This window comes from Talpa europaea (genome assembly GCF_964194135.1).
Source record: "Talpa europaea genome assembly, chromosome: 8".
Classification (NCBI taxonomy): Eukaryota; Metazoa; Chordata; class Mammalia; order Eulipotyphla; family Talpidae; genus Talpa; species Talpa europaea.
The window spans coordinates 107,210,145-107,230,274 of NC_140075.1; the positions used below are offsets into that span (position 1 = coordinate 107,210,145).

Consider the following 20,130-nt stretch of genomic DNA (forward strand, 5'->3'; position numbering starts at 1 on the left):
TAGAATGCAAGAAGACAAACTTGTTAAATGCAACAGAGAGGAAAGCTTATCTGGTGGGGCAGGAAGAGGGACCTATCCTCTCTCACTACATCAGTTGGACATAGTCCCTGTTCTCCCCAAACTGAGATTCCCTAACACTTGGGCAGTCTCTTACCAGTGAAGCCCTCTGGGGTGAGCAAGAGTTCCTCTGAGTCGGTTCTGGAAAGCCACTGGCATTACTCTAAAATGAAGAATGAAATTAATTCTGGTTTTTATTCTTATGTGGGCATAGTTACCACGTTAGAAAAATCAGCCCTAGGAAGTAGAAGTTAAAATGTTTGTAAACTTGACATCCAAGTGTATATGGCTATTTATAATCTTTTTTTTTTTTAAAGATTTACTTATTTATTTATACAAGAACCGGGGTACAGGCCAGATGCGGGAGGGTGAGAGAATTCACCAGAGACAGAGTGGAGAACAGAACAGGCAGACTGACGAAATACACTGCTGAGGGGAGCAGTGGGCACAACAGAAGAGGTCTGCCACAACATGTGGGACCCTCACTGGCCGGTGGAGATCGAACCGGCACTGCAGAGGCTGCGGACAGCTTCACAGCACTGTGCTCAACCGCCTGCGCCACCAGGGAAGGCCCGCTATTTATAATCTTAATCAGGGGCCTCCCTGGTGGCACAGGGGTTAATGACAGCACTATCAAGATATCAGCAGCCACTGCAGCATGAGTTTGATTCCAGGCCAGCCAGGGAGCAACCCACATGGTGCAATAGACTTCTACCTTGCCTGCTGCTCCCCTCAGCATTGTGTTTCAATTGGATCTGCCTGTTCTGTTTCTCACTGTCACTGGTGAATCCTCTCACCCCCTACACCTCTGGCTTACACCCCAGTTCTTGTATGCATAAATAAAAAAAATCTTTAAAAAATAAAATAAAATAAAATCTTAATCAACCCAGGGCCCCAAAAGATAATAAAATTTGTTATATCAATTGTTTTAGCTGACAACCTGTAAGTTCATTCAGACAATGGAACTTTCAGCCTCCTCCCCCACCATGCACGAGTCAGGGGTAAAGGCGAGATGTTCTTAGGCCATAGAGCACACATGATGAAGGACTAGACACAGTGTAAGTGTGTTAGATAATGGGGTACATGGGAAAGTGAGAAAAATGAGGCAACAAAAGGGAAGACGGTAAGATGATGTGAAATTTTGCTAAAGGTCAGAGAGTCACTCTGGTAAATTTTGAGTAAGGAGAGAGCCTTGCAGAAATAGTGGAAGGAACTGTCTGTTACATGGCAAGGAGAGGGGCTCTCAGAACCCACCGACCTGCCCATTCTAAATAGGTTCTGCCATCCGCCGCATCAAGACAAAACATACTCTGGTGCATAAGACCTTCAGTGGAAAGGAACTTTAATACAATTAGTGTGCAATACTGAAAGGGGGAAGAATAAAGTTTCTTTTTTTAATTTATTTTTTATTTTTACAAGCACTGGGTACAGTCGGGAGGGGGAGAGAATTCACCAGAGCCAGAGCGGGGAACAGAACAGGCAGAAGGACCGAAGCACACTGCTGAGGGGAGCAGAGGGCGGCAGGAGAGGTCTATTGAGCTATGTGGGACCCTTGCTGGCAGCCGGGGATCGAACTGGTGCTGCAGAGGCTGCGGGCAGCTTCGCAGCCCAGTTCTCAACCAGGGGAAGCCCAAGAATAACATTTCCAAATCAGGCACCTGAAGTTACCCATCCTCTTGTGGGTAGATGCCCAGCCAAACAGGATTGGCCCAAAACAGGGCCACTGAAGCCGAAAGCTGCCACAAGTCTAAAGCACCTTCCGTCAGGGACCCATAGAAAAGAGTCAGAAACAGCCAGAGAAGTCTGGGAGGAAAAGAGGAAAATCAAATCCAAGATAAATTTTGCCATTGTTAACCTCCCCAGGGACTCTCACCCACATCTGTTTCAACCAATCCAGTACCTAGAAGAAAGAGCAGCTGCTTCACATGTCTCTCTGCTCCATGTGCCTTCTCCAGGGCTCCTGGCTCTCCATTCTTCTTCCCACCTCCTGTCTCCTCTCCAGCCTCTCCAGCATCTCTTCCTCCCTGCCCAGCTCCACCCTCCCTTGGGTGGGCAGGAAACCTGGAAGCTCCCCTTTCCCTGGGGACCACCCTGCTACACTTTCAGGTGGAAGAAACTGCAAATAATGAGTACTTGGGATGGAGTGAATTAGGAAGAAGAGGAGATGAAGATATCCTTGTGACACAAGTGTTTGGAGATTTAAGGGGGAGACTTAAGTTGGTTCCCGCTTGCTGTTGCTGTCACCTAGAGTTCAGCCATTCTGGTGCTATTTTCTCAGTGTGTTCTTTTCCTTGAAATGTAAAAAGGTTGTTAAGCCTACAGGGTAAATAAAAGAAATGGGAGAGTTTGTCTGGTGGGGCAGATGATGTCAAAGGCAGGCCAGAGACAGGCAGGGGCCCCGGCCTCTGCAAAGCTCTTTGGCTTCTCTGCAAAGCTTTTTGGCTTCTCAATGCATCTGAGGACATCCAGTCCAAGTGAGCAAGTGTCCAGTCCCGAGTGTCCCAAGCAAAGTCCCAGCAAGTGCAGGAGTGCAGCTGGGGAGCAGGCCCAGGAGTGCAGGGGTGCCAGAATCCAGTCCAACGCAATTCAGCCTGAGCAAGTCTGAGAATGCCGGCGCGGAGTGCCGGCACCCGAGCGTGTCTCAGAGTGTGAGTGTGAGCTTCAGAGAGTTCAGCCTGAGTGGGAGTGTGAGTGAGCCTGAGAGTACGGAGGCCAGCTGTCATGCGAGAGTCCAGAGCTGGCTGGCTTCCCTCCCACCTTGTAAACTCCTTTTCAGACCCCCCACGCCCCACCCCACCCACCACACACACACACACACACACACACAAGTCTGATCAGACCAACTTCAATACTATGGTCAATTGGCCCATGGCAGCAATCTGCTCATAGCTTGCACTTGATCCATTCCACAATGCAGGCACCAAATCCACTGCCTGCAGCTGGAGGGAGCCACAGCGCTGGAGCTGGCCCTGTGGTACCGGTGAGCTGCATGCCCTGGGGTGGGCGTGGTAGGGGAACCACTGCTGTCCACCATCACTGCTGGCCTCTGCCCACAGCCTGAGCCCCAGTGGGGCCACCAGCGGTGGGCAGTAAAATGCCTACCACTGGCTGTTGCTTGTACTGCCTGCAAGCAGTGCTCTGGGCCAAGTGCCAGAGACCTGAGGGGGGTTCTCCAGTTTCAGTAGCATGGAGACAGAGAGAGTAATTGGAACCCAGATTTATTTTGAAAAGAAGACATGATGGACCAAATATGAAAAGAATCGATGACTCAAAGGTTTCACTCTGAGCACCTGAAAAGATGCAAAGCCAGTGTGGAAGGGATAACAGGAACTTAGTTTCAGATGTATAAAGCCAGAGATCTAAGTGGAGATTTGAAGTAGATTTAGACATAATGATATATACATCAGGAAATAATATCTATCACCTACCCCTTTCAATACTTTTTGTACTAATCACTTTTCCAAGTCCTATGTCAGGATTAACCTAATCCCTTTATGAGTTGGGTACTATTATCAGCCTCATTTTACAAATGAAAACACAGAGCAGGTGGATTGGGTCACTTGGTTGCCCCTGGCTGCAGGCCTGGATCAGGAATTTGAACCTGGCAGTCTGGATCCAGAATCCTTGCACATAGCTTCATAGGAGGCAGATTTCTTTTTTTCCTTATTCTCTAGTCCTTGCTGGATGATTGTGGTTCTGAAGCATCTTGATGACAGTAGCTTGTGACTGGCCCAGCTTTCAAAGGTCTGGCCCCCGGGAGAAGAGAGAGCTTCAAGCTCCATATTTCCACTTAATTCAAGTGATCTTGTGGCCTGAGGACATTTAATTCAGAACCTAAATAAAATGATTCATTCAAGACTTCTAAGCTGATAAATAAATGAAGTGCATTAGACCTAATGAGAACACTTTGTGGGATGCAGGGATTTTGCCTCTCCCAGAAATATTATTCTTAGTTTCTCCTTCAAGGGAAGCATTGAAGTTTTATCCAAAAATGTTAAGAGCCAATGTGAAAATAGAAATAATCTAAATGGCTTGCTTTCTGAGTAAAGGGAGTCTTTTGATATGTGCTTTTAATAAATTGTTTTATCTATTGAATAAATACAAAGGAACATATTTAAAATGTACATTGTTATAAAGAACAATAGTACAATCCATGACCCAGTTGAATAAATAGAATCTTATCATCAGCTGGAGACCCCCATGTTTTCCTGCAGGTCATGTCCTTTTTCCAGATGTCCCCTTTCTGTCCTCTTCCATCACCCACCTTCAGGGTTTTACGACATTACTTAACAGTTTCACTCCTACACATGCTTTGAGAATGATAAAAATTAATTTAACCTGTTTTTGAACTTTATACAAATAGAATAATACTGTAGGTATATTTTGCGATCTGCACTTTTAACACATTATTCATGGGATTTTTTTCCATGTCATTACCTGTAGCAACAGCTCCTTAGTTTGTGTTACAGTATAGTGATATACTATGATTTATTTATCCATTCTATTACTGATGTATATTTGGGTTGGTTCTATTTTTGGCAATTGAGAGGATGCTCTCAGAGCATTTTTTTTTTTTTTTGGTATGATTTAAAACATACATCCTGGTGAACATGTGCAAGTGGCTCGCTTATATAAAAATGTCAGAGGGAGGATTGCTGTGCAGTTGTGTGTGCTTATCTTCAACTTTATCAGATAACAACAAGCCATTTTCAAAAGTGGCTCCAGTTTCTCCCCCATCAGGCATATGTAAAAGATGTTGCAGGCCCATTAACTTGTTTACACTTGGGATTGTCATATTCTCCTATTTTAGTCATGGGGAGGCTGGGAGAAAGGCAAGGAAGAAGAGTGATGACAGTGTTAGGGGGAAAGGATGTCCTAAAGCTAATTCCACACAGGCTTTGTGGACGCCACCCCCACCCCAGGCCAAAGCCAAAGCCACTGGGAACTCCAAATCCCATCACCACCAAAGGGAAGGTGGCTGGGACCTGAGGGTGGGGTTAAGCAGCCAGGTTGGTATAAAGCCAGACACGTGGGCTTTGGAGGGGTCCCCCATTTGACTCTCCGCCAGCTCACAGCGTCCGGCCAGCTCTGAGAGTGCCATTGGGTTTCCAGGTTGGCGGATCGGGTAGGACGCATTAAAGACTTTATTTACCCATTTTCTCCCTGAGTTGTACATTTTCTTTATTTCCTTCTCCCTTGTAAATAAACCTTTTATTAACCTTTTGTGTGTGCCTGTAGTGGAGTATTAATAAGTCCCTTTTAAACGCGCGGGTGAGGACCCACAGCCAGGCAGCCCGTTCAGTATCGGGGTTGCCCTATAACAGCAGGTGTGATTTTAATTTACATTTCTTGGATTGCAAATGAGGTTGAGCATCTATTATTATTTTTTTTTGCCATTTGAATATTTTTTCTTTCAGAAAATGCCTGTTCAAGTTTTTTCTTGTGGTCTCTTCCTTGTTGATTTCTAGGAGTTCCTTGTGGATGCAAGACGGATGGCAGAACCTATTTAGAGCAGGCAGGTTTGGGGGTTCTGGGGTGCCCCTCTCCCTGCCCTGTGACAGCCATAGCAGTGATAGTGCTGTGACTTAACCCCTAGGCCAGCAGGGAGGCCCTCTTTTTTTTTTAAACATTAAAAAAATATTTATTCATGTAGAAGAACTGGGGTGCAGGTCAGAGGTGTGGGGGGGTTAAGAGTGATGGAGTTTTGTGGAGTGCGGGGTCCTTGGGTTCACTCTGAGAAAGGTTTCACCAGAGCTCCCATTTCAGCAGCACACAAGTTCCCCAGGCAAGTTTGTCCATGAGACAGAGACGTTAGTCATATTTAAAGAACAGATTTATTAGGAAAAGGGACAGGTTTGCTAAGAAAGGCCTGCATGGTCACAGGTGGGCGTCCTTGAGGAGAGCTGCCTCTGCTGAGGGAGGTCAGTGAAGAGAAGTCCTGGCATGGTACAGATCACAGGCAGGCAGGAGGCTGCTGCCCTGCAGAGAGAGAGAGTTAGTAAAAAGCACCTGCATAGTCACAGGTGGGCAGTGGGATCGCTGCCCCGAGCCTGTGCAGAGACTGCCTTGATAGACTCCCCTTCTGTTTGGGAGGGGTCACTCCGAGTGGCTTGTTTGTTGCTTATTTGGGATAACTAGGCAAAATCAGGCAGGGATTCCAGGGTGGGCCCAATCTCCTTATCTTTACCCTCAGATCTGTGCTCCACTTCCTATAGCATCTGATCCTGCTTGGGTCTCAGGCCTTGTGACAAGGCGCTGATGCCTAAGGGTCACGACCTCTACAGCTGGGTTAATGGTCCTGTTATTCCCCTCGACCCCCACCTCCTTGTGTGAGTCAGGTTTTAGTCTTGTGAGGCCTCCTTTCCAGTTTTTCTATTCTTGTCCTCCATCAAGAGGATTCACCAGAGACAGAGTGGGGAGCAGAACAGGCAGATGTGCTGAAATAAACTGCTGAGGGGAGCAGTGGGCGAGACAGGAGAGGTCTGCTGCTGAGTCACCTCTCTGGCCAGGGATCGAACTGAGGCTTAACCCCTAGGCCATCAGGGAGGCCCCCTAGACCCTGTTTTTCATGTTTTCATCTTTTTGCTTCTCTATACTGTCCAGTTTTATATTTGTAGTTAACTCCTTTTCCAGAAATTCATGTAGTTCTCTTTCAATTCTCTATGCTTCTTTCTCATTTTCATTTCTTTTCTTCTTTAAATGTCCTTAAGCCTGGTGGAACAAAGAATAAAAAAGGAGAGGCCACAGATCAGGAACCTGTCTCACTCAAGGAAGTAGTGGGGAGAAGGGATTAACGTAGCCAGCAAGCCCAGCTACAGAAAATAAGATCCTTAGGCACCAACAAGCAGGTATCAGAGTGCTGTAGGGAGTGTCAGGAGCACAGACCTGAAGGTGAAGAAATGAAGATTAAGGAACAAACTATCCACCCACAAAGATGAGCCCCTCCCTACCGAAAGAAGATGATAAAACCTAATGCTGCCCCCACAACGGGGCAGCTGTGTTTCTGCCAACCTGTGACTATGCAGGTTCTTCTTTTCACCTACTCTCTCCCTCTGCAGGGCAGCAGCCTTCCTGCCTGCCTGTGACCTGTACTTACCCGGGCTTCTCCTCACTACCTCCCTCAGCAGAGGCAGCTCTCTTCAAGGCCCCCTGCCTGCAACCATGCAGGCCTTTCTCAGCAAACCTGTCCCATTTGGGGCAGGTGTCTATGCAAGTGTCCTTTATTCTTCTGTCCCTTTTCTAATAAACCTGCTCTTTAAATATAACTAATGTCTCTATCTCGTGGAGAAACGTGCCTGGGAAACTCTCCGCATGCCGCTGAAAGGGGAGCTCTGGTGACACCTTTCCTGGGGGGGAACCCAAGGACCCCACACTCCACACCCACTGGCTCCAAAAACAACATCAAGTCTATTATACACACTTATATTTTTTGCTTAATTCTACTGCTGAATTCTTTGCAGGTCTGTTTCTATCTTCTTTCCCCACTGTAAGGGCAGGAATGGACACGGTGCAGGTTTTCTGATCCCATGCAGACCGGGTAAAGGAGGAGTCAGAGTCCTCAGTAGTTTTGCAGGTTTTTTAATGGGGTTCACCAGGCATATGGCAGGCAGGGGTGCTGGGGGGCCAGGAGGTTGGCAGGCCTCCCAGCCCCCAGCAAATCTTCACTCTATCTGAGCTCTCTGGAGTTCGTTCTGCTGCTTCTCGGCTTCTCTTTCGGCTTCGGCTTCGGCTGCTGCTGCTGCTGCTGCTGCTGCTGCTGGCGTCCCCGAGATGCCGTCCTTAAAAGCACAGTCTTAGCTCAGCTGAATCCCATCTACCTATGCCCACACCCTACTCCAGGTGCCCGCCATCAGGCATGCATTCAGGACAAGGATCCATCATCTATCCTGATGGCGGGAGGGCAGAAAAGCCTGATATTTTCTTTACCCTACAGTCCACCCCCTCAGGGTTTTCTGCCATACAGTCTATACATATATATATACAATTTTCTAAGCAAACAAACAATGCAGCCATGGCCCACAAAAACAAATACATCAAATATAACAAAATACAATATAACAAAATACAACAGAACACAAATAAGTCCAGGCAGGGCACCAACCAAGTGCAAAAGACATTGGTACCAGCAGATGAGCCACCAAATCTGCTGCCAAAGGCCCTGCTCATATGAGGGAGGGGAATCACTCACAGCATCTACTATAACACACCAGGAGCCGTCAGGCTTCCTGGCCTTCTCTGGCTGTAGTCTCGGCTACAAGGCACACACAGCATCCACCCCCAGGATGCACTAGCTCTGGGATTGGCAGTTTTATTCTGTTGGGGGTAATCGCCAACCCTCAGGGTTTCTGTCTGCAGTCGCTCCAACATTCGGCTTTCATGGCCACCCATGCGACTCGCAGACCCCTGCATTCAGGCCAACCCACTGCACAAGCACATGGGTTGGGGATCCAAACTCTACATTTGGCTTGGGCTCCACCCCAAGCCACGTTCCCCACCCGTCCCCCAAGGACAGGTTCCTCAGCTCCTCACCCTCACTCAAGAATGAGCAGGGCATCACCCACAGGTGATTTTACGAAACTCACAGGGCTTCAGCATACCCAGGCTGCTTAACAGCCGCTTAGGGCTTCTCAACTTAGCATCAGTACCAGCTTTTGCCTTCTTAGTTGGCTTTTCTCCTCCACCTGGCTGTTGGGCATACACAGGCTGCTTTTGGCCATCAAGGCCCACTGGCCACCCCCAGATTCTCAAAAAAAAAAAAAAAAAAACATAACCTGCCAAGGTCCTCCGCCTTCTGGCGGGATTGTCAGTCCATCAGTCCATCAGTCCATCAGTTCAAGTCCACTGGCCTCTCCCCGCTTCAGCAACGGCCTGCTGCCTCAGGGGTCATTGGATAGTCCTTTCCGGTGTCGTTGGCTGGTCCTTTCCAGTGTCGTTGGCTGGTCCTCTCGGACGTCTCCTTCACGCCAGGTCTCATCCTGTAGCTCGTGGACGTTGTCCACCTTCTGTGCCACCATGGCGCCTCCAGCATCATCACAGGCAAACAGTCTGTTCTCCTTAGTCCCTCCAGGTCTTCGGAGGGCTCCATACCCGTCTGCATGGATCCTGCTGACTACGCCAATTGTAAGGGCAGGAATGGACACAGTGCAGGTTTTCTGATCCCATGCAGACCAGGTAAAGGAGGAGTCAGAGTCCTCAGTAGTTTTGCAGGTTTTTTAATGGGGTTCACAAGGCATATGGCAGGCAGGGGTGCTGGGGGGCCGGGAGGTTGGCAGGCCTCCCAGCCCCCAGCAAATCTTCACTCTGTCTGAGCTCTCTGGAGTTCGTTCTGCTGCTTCTCTGCTTCTCTTTCGGCTTCGGCTTCTACTGCTGCTGCTGCTGCTGCTGCTGCTGGGGTCCCGAGATGCCACCCTTAAAAGCACAGTCTTAGCTCAGCTGAATCCCATCTACCTATGCCCACACCCTACTCCAGGTGCCTGCCATCAGGCATGCATTCAGGACAAGGATCCATCATCTATCCTGATGGCGGGAGGGCAGAAAAGCCTGATATTTTCTTTACCCTACACCCATTCTGCACACCTTGCTGGCTCTTATTCATGGTGATTTGATTTCTTAAATATTTTGTATTTTTATTTGATATTTATTACCATGTGCATATCAGCTAAAGAACATTCTCTCTGGTATAGCTGATTTAAGGTATTCTCCTATAGAAAGGATTAGTATGTGCTTTTGCCAGGTGCTTGAGGTGACCACCAACCTGAAAATACTTTGGCCAAGTTTTCAGACTAGAGGTTTTTTAGGCCACACAAGTAGATTTAGTTGCAAGCCCCCATGCGGGACAACTTGAGACTGTAAGTTCTCAGGAGGTGTTTTTTCTCTACCTTGTATCCAGTGTTAAAGCACAGGGTCTTCTTTGCTACCCTCAGCTGGGTGGAAAGGGGAATTCTTAATTTGCCCTTTACAGAGACTTTTGGGATATCTGACTTTGAGCCTTAAATCTGTTAGATTTCCCTTCCTGGGCTAACTCTAGGTATTTTGCCCTTCGCTTTCTTCACAAGAGACTTATTAAGTAAATTATAATAACATTATTTAAATTACATTATAGGGCAAGCAAGAAAGTAAAGAATTATGAGCGATGTAATAAAAGCTGGAACCAAAAAATGATATACAGAAGGAAAAAAACTGATTTTTACATCCTGACTATTGTGAACAAATTAAGGAGACTCCTGAGTTTTGGCTTTATATCTTAATTTTATTTCCACAGTAGTTCAGAGTTGTGTCTACTATACTTCAGGAAATAGTGCCCTAGGTTTAGCTTTTCCATGTTTAGCTTTTCTTTTCTTTTTTTTTTGGTTGTTGTTATTTATTTTTCCATGTTTATATGGGGCTTTTATAGTTACAAGTTTAAACAAGCTATATTTAACATAACTTGCTATGGAATGGTTTGTGGTATTTCTGTTGCTATAACCAATGCATATTTATTATGCATCAGGCACTGTTCTAGCAATGGGGGTGCAGGAGAAAACAAAATGGATCAAAATTCCCTCCAAGAAACTTGGAGCTTGAATTCTAGAGGGGAAGACATTGTGTATGTAGTGCATTAGTCAGTGATCATGCTAAAAAGAAATAAAGCAAAAACAGGGCCTCATGTGTTTGGAGCAAATCAGGAATTCCTCCCTGAGATAGTGACATTTTTATAGAAAGGGGGGGTGTGAGCTGTGAGCATTCCAGAGAAATGTCCTAAATGTCTTCTAAATGCCTAAGAAAATATCGAATGAAAGTCCTCTGTAGTTTTGTATTGATACTATGTCCCAAACTTTACTATTAATCTTTCTTCCCTCTTAAAGCTCAATTTGTTAGGGGGAAATGATGTACTGCACTAATCCCATACAGGCTTTGTGGACCCCACCCCCACTCCAGACTAAAGCCATCAGGACATTGGGAAAGACAAATCCCATCACCACCAAAGGGAGGGTGGCTGGGACCTGAGGGTGGAGTTGGGCAGCCAGGTTGGGTATAAAAACCAAACACGTGGGCCTTGGGGGGCTCGCTATCACTCGCCTCCTGGCTTCACGGCTCCTGGCTTGCGGCCAGCTCTCAGGGTGCCATTTTGGGATTCCTGATCGGCGGATCGGGTAGGACGCATTTAAAACTTTGTCTCCCACTTTTCTCCCTGAGCTGTACATTTCCTCATTTCCTCTTCCCTTGTAAATAAACCTTTTATTGACCTTTCGCGTGTGCCTCCAGTAGAGCACTGATAAGTCCTTTTAAGCGCGCAGGTGAGGACCCACAGTCAGGCACCCCATTTTGTATCGGGGTTGCTCTACAACAAATTTTCTCTTACTATTTCCCAACCAAGCTCTACAGTTTTAATTTTCTAGCCATACGAACTGACTTTCTATCTACTTAATCTCTCTGAGTCTATTTCCCTCTGTGTAAAATCCTGGTCAGGATTGAAGGGTGAAATGAGATAACATTTGTAAAGATGTCTTAACATGGCATGTTAATTTAATGTTAACTAACAAATGTTAATTTATTTCTTCTCCTTCCTTCCCTGTCCAAACTCTTTCAGCACTTGTTTTCAGTACTAGCATTAAATTTGCAATCAGATTCTTATGCAATACCATGGAGAAACCATGTGGTAGGCAATTAACTATGGACAAATTGGAGACATTAGTAAACTTGATTTAAAAAAAAAAAAGAATTTTCCAAAGTGGTTTTTGAAAGGCTGAATTTATTGCTCAAAGATGAAGCGATAAAGCCAACCCCATGAATTTCTTCATTTCCTCCTTAAAAGATATTTCCCTTGTATTACATGTCAACCAGTAGGTCTCTATTTCTGTGTGTCCGCAGAATAGCCAATTGCAATCAAACTCAAGTAAGCAGAGGTGTATCCCACTGATATGCAAATACATACATAGCTTCATATCTTTGCTTGTCCCTTCATCCATTCTAGCTCCAATTTTGCAGTGTAAATTGGTGAATTTTCTTAAGATTGTTAGCCTGCCACTAAAAATGAAGGACATGTGAGGATCAAGATGAAACTGTAAGTCATGTGTAGTTTGGGTTGAATGAAACTGAACTCTACATTTAGAATTAAAAGTAGACCCTTAAAATCATTTATATTCTCCAGTGTGATCTTCTTTGATTTGAGGGTCATCAGACCTGCACTGTAGTACTGGTTTTAATGTGGACTAACCATGGTTCTCAGTCAATTAGCTTCCCCACCTGAATCCTAAGTGTTCCTTCCTATACTTCCTGGCCTTGTATGACTGTTGACATTTCGTAAGGAACTGAGCAACATCAAAGTAAGACAGACACTAAAGATAAACAGAGTACAACTATTTATAGTGTATACTTTTGGTTTTTGTCCTGTCCACAGCCCTACCATTGACCGTGCCCTGCTGGACATGTCCTTCCTTCGACTCCGTGGGGAGATGCCCTCTGACCTCCGAGAGCAGCTGGACTACACATTCTGAAGACACCAGCAGTCCTAGCCTGGGCCCCTCCTACACAGACCTGCAGCTCATCAGTGCCGAGGAGCAGATGAGTGGCAGGGCTTCTGGTGCCGACTCGACTGGTAAGAGGGAACATCATGCTAGAGGGCTTTGCAATCACTTTTGGTGACCCATAGCCATCTTTCAAATGTCTACAGCCAGATTTGTCTGCAGAATGACTTCAGGCTTAGCCATTCAGTCAAAAAGCTAGAATCCAAAGTGATTCAAATATTGCATTGGGATGAAACATGGGCTTAGGTTGTGGCTGATTGGTTGGCAGTTTATTAATTTTGGGAAACCGTTTGACAGTCTGTCTTAATGTGTTATTTTCTGACTGTTCCCTGTCAACTTATTTCCTCCTTGGATAACTGAACTATATGTAATATGCACAAGTCTGATTCTTTTATTGTACCACCCACACATCCTCCCTCTTCAGCAAGCGGGAGGTAGAGACAAAGTAAATATTACATGAAGCAGAATAAGAATCAGGTCTCAGCCACTGTGTCCAGGCTACAAATCATTTTGCAGTTTTATCTTTTTTCTGCCCTGCCTGAATTGAGTTATCCAGCAATCCATAACACCCCAGGGTTTCTCTGATTAATCTCCAGTAGGTGTACACTAGAATGGAATACTGGCTGCCTCTGCAGGTGGAATATGGGCTTGTCAGCAAGCACTGTGTACCGGGTTTGCTTTAGGACGGCATTGGAAGGGTGTGTGTCCTTGGTATTTTTGGTTATTTGGTCCAAGAGATTGTTTTCCTTTGAAGGTGCTAGAGTTACTGATAGTTTCTCTGTGGAAGAAATTATCCAGTGTGTCCAACAGTATCTGTTTTTTCTCTTTAAAATGTTGTTCAAGAATTTTTCTCTGGATCACTTTTCCAATGCAAGTAACATTTGCCCTCACACTATCTGCCGCTAGAAGGTTTTCTATAAGAGAGATCTCCCTTGCAGACTAAAGGCTTGGTATTTGACAATATTGCAGTGAATCCTGGTTTCTCACAGTCTTTCTTCACCTGCCACAGTTCTTCATAGCATTTCATTTTCACAGTCACCTCCTGAATTATGGTTGAATTCCGTGGCTAGTGATCCTGGTCAGTGGCTGCCATATGCCCCCCACAAACCTGTCCCCACTGTGGGAACATTTCATGGATTGGAAGATGCTGAGACAGTTAGAAGAGAGGCTGTGCTCGCTGTTTCCTTTGTTTCTCCTTGCCTCAATCTCCTTTCCAAGCTTTCCTGTAGAGGATGCAAATTGGTGACGAGAATAGATTCTGGAATCAGGCTGCTCAGGTTCAAATCCTTGTTCTGCCATAACAGCTATGTGACCTTGGGCAAGATCCTTAGTGTCTTTATTTTTTTTTTTAAGATTTATTTATTTATTTATGCATAGAAGAACTGGGGTACAGGTCAGAGGTATGTGTGTGGGGGGTGAGAGGATTCACCAGAGACAGAGTGGGGAACAGACCAGGCAGATTGACCAAAGTACACTGCTGAGGGGAACAGCGGGCGAGTCAGGAGAGGTCTGTCTGCTATGCCGTGTGGGTAGCTCCCTGGACGGCCGGGGATCAAACTCGTGTTGTAGAGGCTGCGGACATCTTCATAGATTGCGCCTTAACCCCTTGTGCTACCAGGGAGGCCCAATCCTTAGTGTCTTTACACTTCAGTTTCATCATCTGAAATGTGGGGATAATAATGACAGTACTTACCTTAGCATGCTGTTCTCAGCTTCAAGCGAAACCATTGATGTGGAACAACTTACTTATTTTCTTACACAGAGTAAGTGTCATTTTGTCCCTCCTATTCTGGGGTTCTTACTGCTTTAGAGAGATGGAAAATGGGCTCCTCCTACAGGAAAAGTCAGAACCTGTAGGCTCAGGCAGCATTCTCGGTGGCCTCTCTACTTTGTTATTAGGTGAAAACTGCTCTTTACTTATGAAGGTTCAAATGATGAAAATCAGAATCCTAGCTGGAATTAATAAAGTGTCTACAAAGCTGATAATTAGCTTTAGTCATTCTCTTTTTAAAAGTCATGTTAGGGTTACTCTTCACATTGAGAAAACCTCTTCCCCTTTTGTTTTGATCATGGTCTCCACAGGAAACAGGTGGTACCTGAAAAGGGCCTATCTGAAGAGAGTTTAATGAAAGGGTGCTGGCATCATGGAAGAGGGGCTGCCCCACAGGCTGCACCATGTCAGGCAAGAAGGGGAATAAATACCTGGATCTTGTGCTTGTTCTGTCCATGGGCAGATCCCAGTCAGAAGCCAGAGAGCACAGGTCCTGGGAAGGCAGTCCACAGGGGTCACCCAACAGACCACAGAGCAGGTGGACATGGGTGGAGAATAGATGTGGGGTGACAGGTAATGTAATGCCAATGGACAATAACCACCACATCAGGAGTTAGTTCATGCCAGGAGTTACATGAGATGAAATGCAGAACCAGGATGCTGAGTGATGCTCTCAGTTCTTCCCTTCAGCAGGTGGCAGTTTCCATAGCCACATGGGGGTTAGAGCTGTGCTCTGCTGGTAACTTCCTTTTTTGCAGTAGTTATAATCATAAGCAGCATGTACTGAGCGTGCCCTGTGTACTTTTCAGTCCCAGCAGGTATCATTCTCCCCTTTTCCTCATTGACCCTGAGTCTGTGGAAGGTTAAGAAACTTGTCTAAGAGGACACAGCTAATAAATGGACGAACCCATGTGATTGGGTTTCAAAGTTCCCAAGCATTTTCCAGTAGTTCTGAGATCGGCCACTTGCCTAAGTCATCATCGTTATTAGTTTGCGGTCACCTTCCAGACATTCTGTGCAGAGAGTTATAGGCGATTCCTGATATACATATGTACGCACACACACACACATACACACATACATACATGACTTTGGAGGATATTTTTAACACAAATAGGATCAAAAGAACTTTAAGTAACAGGTGGTGCCTGAAGAAAACTCTTGCTTCTTTAGCAAGTATGAGAGTTTTGAGATAACTGCTGTGTGCCCACAGTATGTATTATTTAAACAAGCCTCTGAACTGCATTTTAAAAAGAAATCTCCCAATTCTTTAGTGATCAGGCCAGGACCCAGGCTGCCCAGGTGCTAGGTTGCTTCCATCTGCTCATGATGGAGTGTGTTCCTCTGCCTCTCACCTCCACACTCCTCCATGCCCACAGGGGGCCACTGGTGCCTCTAAGGCCCTGCAAAGGTGAGGCCCTGAGTTGAGAGGCTCAGGGAGTTGTTCTCAGGCAGCGTGGAAAGTGGATGAAGCCCCAAGAGGCTCTTCCTGAACATCCTGACCTATGAGGGCAGATGGAGTCCTGGCTTTGAAGAGCCATTAACTCACCATAGATCCCAGGATGGAAGGAGTAGAAAAAATAAGGTTTAGGGGAATGACCAAGTATTGTAAGCCTCTGGCTCCTGTCTGTCTACCCCATCAGCAGGGATTTATAAATGCTTTCAGTTAAGCTATTGAGAGCTTCAAAGAAATCTGTACACGCTGGAAAGCCCTCCAGACTCACTGTCCTCCGCCGGCACCAGGCCTGTAACTGTGGCCAGCTCTGGGAGAGCTCTGCTTCGAGTCTGGATGGTTCATTCCGGGTGAACTGAGTCGCTGGGAGGCTGTGGAGCAGGCTCTCATCTGTCTCTGCCTCCTCGGCACTCACCTCCGCGGAGCTTGCTTCCTCCTCTGTGGATTGGGGCCAGCGTCCCTCCCGAGGCAGGCAGCAGAGTGTTTGTGGAGGTGCTTCCTCCAGAGCAGAGGCACTAGGAATTTCTAAAAAGCCCCTATCTTAATAGCTCCATGCTGCATTTCCCTTTGAAAAAAAAAGATAATTACTTCTTACTTTATTGCCCCTTGAGGACTATAAACTACACGTGTGTGGGTTGAGACCTCGGGAGGGTTTTGCAGTTCTCAGCTCTCAGCAACAAGCCATAGGTATATGCAGAGCTAAGTTTTGGGTCATTAGTTTCTGTGATGAGGATTTGGGGATCCTTGTGAGAAACTGTGTTGGGAGACTTTTGTCATGTGCCCTCCCCACCATGGCATTAGCTTTGTGAAAATAGAAGGCAAGGAGCAGCTTCAGAATTCTTCCTCCACAGGAGCTCCCTCAGCCAGCACAGCCCACCCGGCCCTCCCTGGCAGCTATGTGTGAGCAGGCGACAGGGGCAGATGCCCTGTGATTCATCTGTGTGGAGCGGGATGACGGTGGCCCAGGCCCAGCCTGTTTATCTTGGCCCTGTGGCTGTGCACACACTCCTCCCTGTCATCTGTGGCAGGATTTCTGCAGGGATTTGGCAGCCCCACCGGGCAGTCCTGATTCCCACATAACTGCGGTGGGGAAGACTCTGTGATCAGCCTACACTTTCTTCTCATTTTCTCACCAAGGGGATAATCAGGAGGAAGGCTAACAAATCCTTTACCTTGGGTAAATCACAGGGTGTGGGGGAGAGCAATGTTGATGTTTGCTCTGGGCCTTAGCTCTCCAGTGCAAATGGCAGGAGACTAGGAACTGAATCCCTGTGAGGGATTCCTAGCAACACCCACTTCCTCTCTCAGCCCCCTCTTTTCCAGGTACCTTCCCATGGCAGGTACATCTTGCCATGCTCACCAGTCAGACGTGCCCTGAACTGCCACAAGTCTGACATGGGTTTGTATTGTAAACAGTAAGAGCGTAGAGGGGATAAAAATAAGTTTTCTGCCTTGGCAGTCCACAGCAATCATGGAGGAGGAAACAAGTGTTTGCAGTAGCCTAGGCTGCTAAGTGGTAACCTTCCATTTTGTTTTTCTTTTCTTTTCTTTTTAAAAAAAGATTGATTTATTTATACATACAAGAACAGGGGTACAGGCCATAGGTGTGCAGGGTGAGAGGATTCACCAGAGACAGAGTGGGGAACAGAACAGGCAGATTCACTGAAATACACTGCTGAGGGGAGCAGCAGGCGAGTCAGGAGAAGTCTACTGTGCCATGTGAGTAGCTCCCTGGCCGGGATCGAACTTGTGCTTCAGTGGCTGTGGATAGCTTCATAGGCTGTGTCTTAACCCCTTGAGTGGTGTTAGAATACTCAGGCATATATGCAAACCAAAGATGTCCAGATGGAACAAAGCTCATTACAGGTGTTTAGTCATTGCTGCATGGATTCTGGAGTTGAGTCCTTGGGCAAGTTAGGGTTTAAGTAGGCAGCATTGGGGACAGCATTGGCAGAGACTTTGAGAGCTGAAGAGCCTTCTGAGATAAGGAGAGAGAAATCCAGCATGACTAATGAGGATAGTAAATTTTAAGAGAACTTAGACAGGGGCAGTGAAAGAAAGATTGAGATAAGAGCTGTAAATCTAGACACAGCTGTCCAGAGACATACAGCCACTGAGAAAGAACCAGTCACAAAGAGAATGAAGAGATTTTAGAATAGAAGAAAAGAAGGTTTAAATATCTCCTAGACAGGGGTCCATACGGCATCTTTGGTCCCTTTTTGGCCTCCCTGCCTTGGAGTCTTTGCTTTTGTTCTTTTTCCTCTAAATAAACTTTTTTTTACTACCTAAATAAAGATTTGTTTCCCTCCACTTACTTATCTGAGGGTGTGTCTACAAATTCCCTTTTGCAGCTTTGTGGGAAGAGAACTGTGGTGATTCAAGGGTTACTGGTCTGAAGGCAGCAGCAGCAGCTGTGATCAGAGTAACAGCCATAACAGTGCACACAGGCTTCAGAATGAAAGGTGTGAGATTACAGGTGGTGAGAGGCATTTGCATCCCTGACATCTGCAACCCATTTGCGTTTAAGAGTCCAGCATTTCTCCCAAGTGTGACTCAAGCAGCAACTCAAGAAAAACCAGGATTCTGGGGATGATGTGTTAAGTCATGCTGTGCTCACTGTTGGAGATTCATAGCCTGTATTAGCTTAATATAGACTTTGAAAAGTCCTGAAATTATATTTGTATGTGTATACGTTATTATAGTATACCCACTTTTATACATATGTAAGCAAATTTAACCTTCACTTTGCCCATATTGTCCTACTATCTAATAGGTCAGATTTTTTTTTTTAAGATTTTTTTATTTATGCATACAAGAACTGGGGGAGAGGCCAGAGGTGTGGGGGCGGGGGGTGAAAGGAATCACCAGAGACAGAGAGGGGAACAGAACAGGCAGATTGAAATACACTGCTGAGGAGAGCAGTGGGCCAGTTAGAAGAGGTCTGCTGCACCATTTGGGTAGCTCCCTGGCTGGGGATCAAACTTGTGCTGCAGTGGCTGCGGATAGCTTCGTAGATTGTGTCTTAACCCCTTGCACCACCAGGGAGGCCCAACAGCTCAGATCTTAATGTACAGAAACCCAAACTTCCATAAACTGGCACAAGTGACTTGGAAGAACATACCATTGCTGAAGTATTGGGAAACCAGAGAAACCAGAAAGAAATATACTGACAACCTTGCCCAGATGTACGGAGATTTACAAAGCCCCTTCTTGGTCTCATGCTCTGCTACCACCTTGGCCTTTTTTTTTCCTTTTTTTTTTTTATGTTTAGATTCAGCAGACCCAAGACTACATTTTACCAAACTTTCTTTGTATTTAAACCCTCTTGGGCTTTAAAAAAAAATGTAGACCAGATGTTCTTGATTCATTTGCATTTAACTTTTAACTGATCACAATGGAATTCTGCCAAAGCAGTAGGATGATAGCCCAAGGGGTTCACTTTTTTTCTCTCTCTCTGAAGTGTGTGTCTGTGATGGGTAGAAAGCTGTAGACTTGAGATCTCAATTTCTGTGACAAGAACTTTTTAGATGCTCAGAAAGTTTGCTTTGTTGGTGATGGTAGCTTGAGAGCCTCACCTGGGCTTGTGTATCTCTTTACAAGATCTAACAGGTTTCTCTGTTGTCGGTTTTGTCTTAATCCTGCTGCAGCTGGTGGAGCCCAAGATCAGGCTTAGGGGCCCAGATTCTCGGTAAACAGTGATTATCGTGGTACAGGTTGGATTTACAGGGGATTCTTGTGGGTCTAGAGACACAGTTGTATTTTTTTTTTTATCTTTTGTTTCACTTGAAAAGATTTTGCTTGCAAGAAAAATGTTAACATATTTTGAAAACTCTTTCCCCTAATTAAAAAATTCAGCAATATCCGTATTCACCTTGAACAGCAGTGTCTTCCTCAAAATCAAGAATAGTAGAACACTTTTTTTTTTAAAAAAGATTTATTTATTTATTTATTTATTTATGCAAGCACTGGGTACAGTCAGAAGCGCGGGAGGATGAGAGGATTCACCAGAGCCAGAGCGGGGAGCAGAGCAGGCAGAAGGACCGAAATACACTGCTGAGGGGAGCAGCGGGCGGCAGGAGAGGTCTGTGCGCCATGTGGGACCCTCCTCCGGTGGCCGGGGAGCAGCCGGGCATGGAACTGGCACTGCAGAGGCTGCGGGCAGCTTCGCAACCCAGCGCTCAACCTAGAACACATTTTTAAATCAAATTACTGTTTTTTTTCTTTCATTTCATGGTACACATTTTGGCCTTTTTTCTATTACCTCAGGATTTTTCTTTTTCTTATTTCCATTAAGTTCTGTATTTTTGGTTTTATTCTCTATTTTAAAAAAAGACAAACTCTAA

The 20,130-nt window shown here is 45.9% G+C and overlaps 1 protein-coding gene across 4 annotated transcripts in view; it reads left to right on the forward strand.

Moving 5' to 3' along the window:
- Nucleotides 1-20,130, forward strand: part of STON2 (stonin 2) — a gene marked incomplete at both ends in the record, with an annotated part of 99,905 nt that overhangs the window by 13,489 nt on the left and 66,286 nt on the right. For all 4 annotated transcript variants that reach the window (XM_084239577.1, XM_084239579.1, XM_084239578.1 and 1 more), the window contains one exon: nucleotides 12,437-12,634. In XM_084239577.1, coding sequence (XP_084095703.1) covers nucleotides 12,437-12,634 — 198 coding nt within the window. The remainder of the gene's footprint in view (nucleotides 1-12,436; nucleotides 12,635-20,130) is intronic.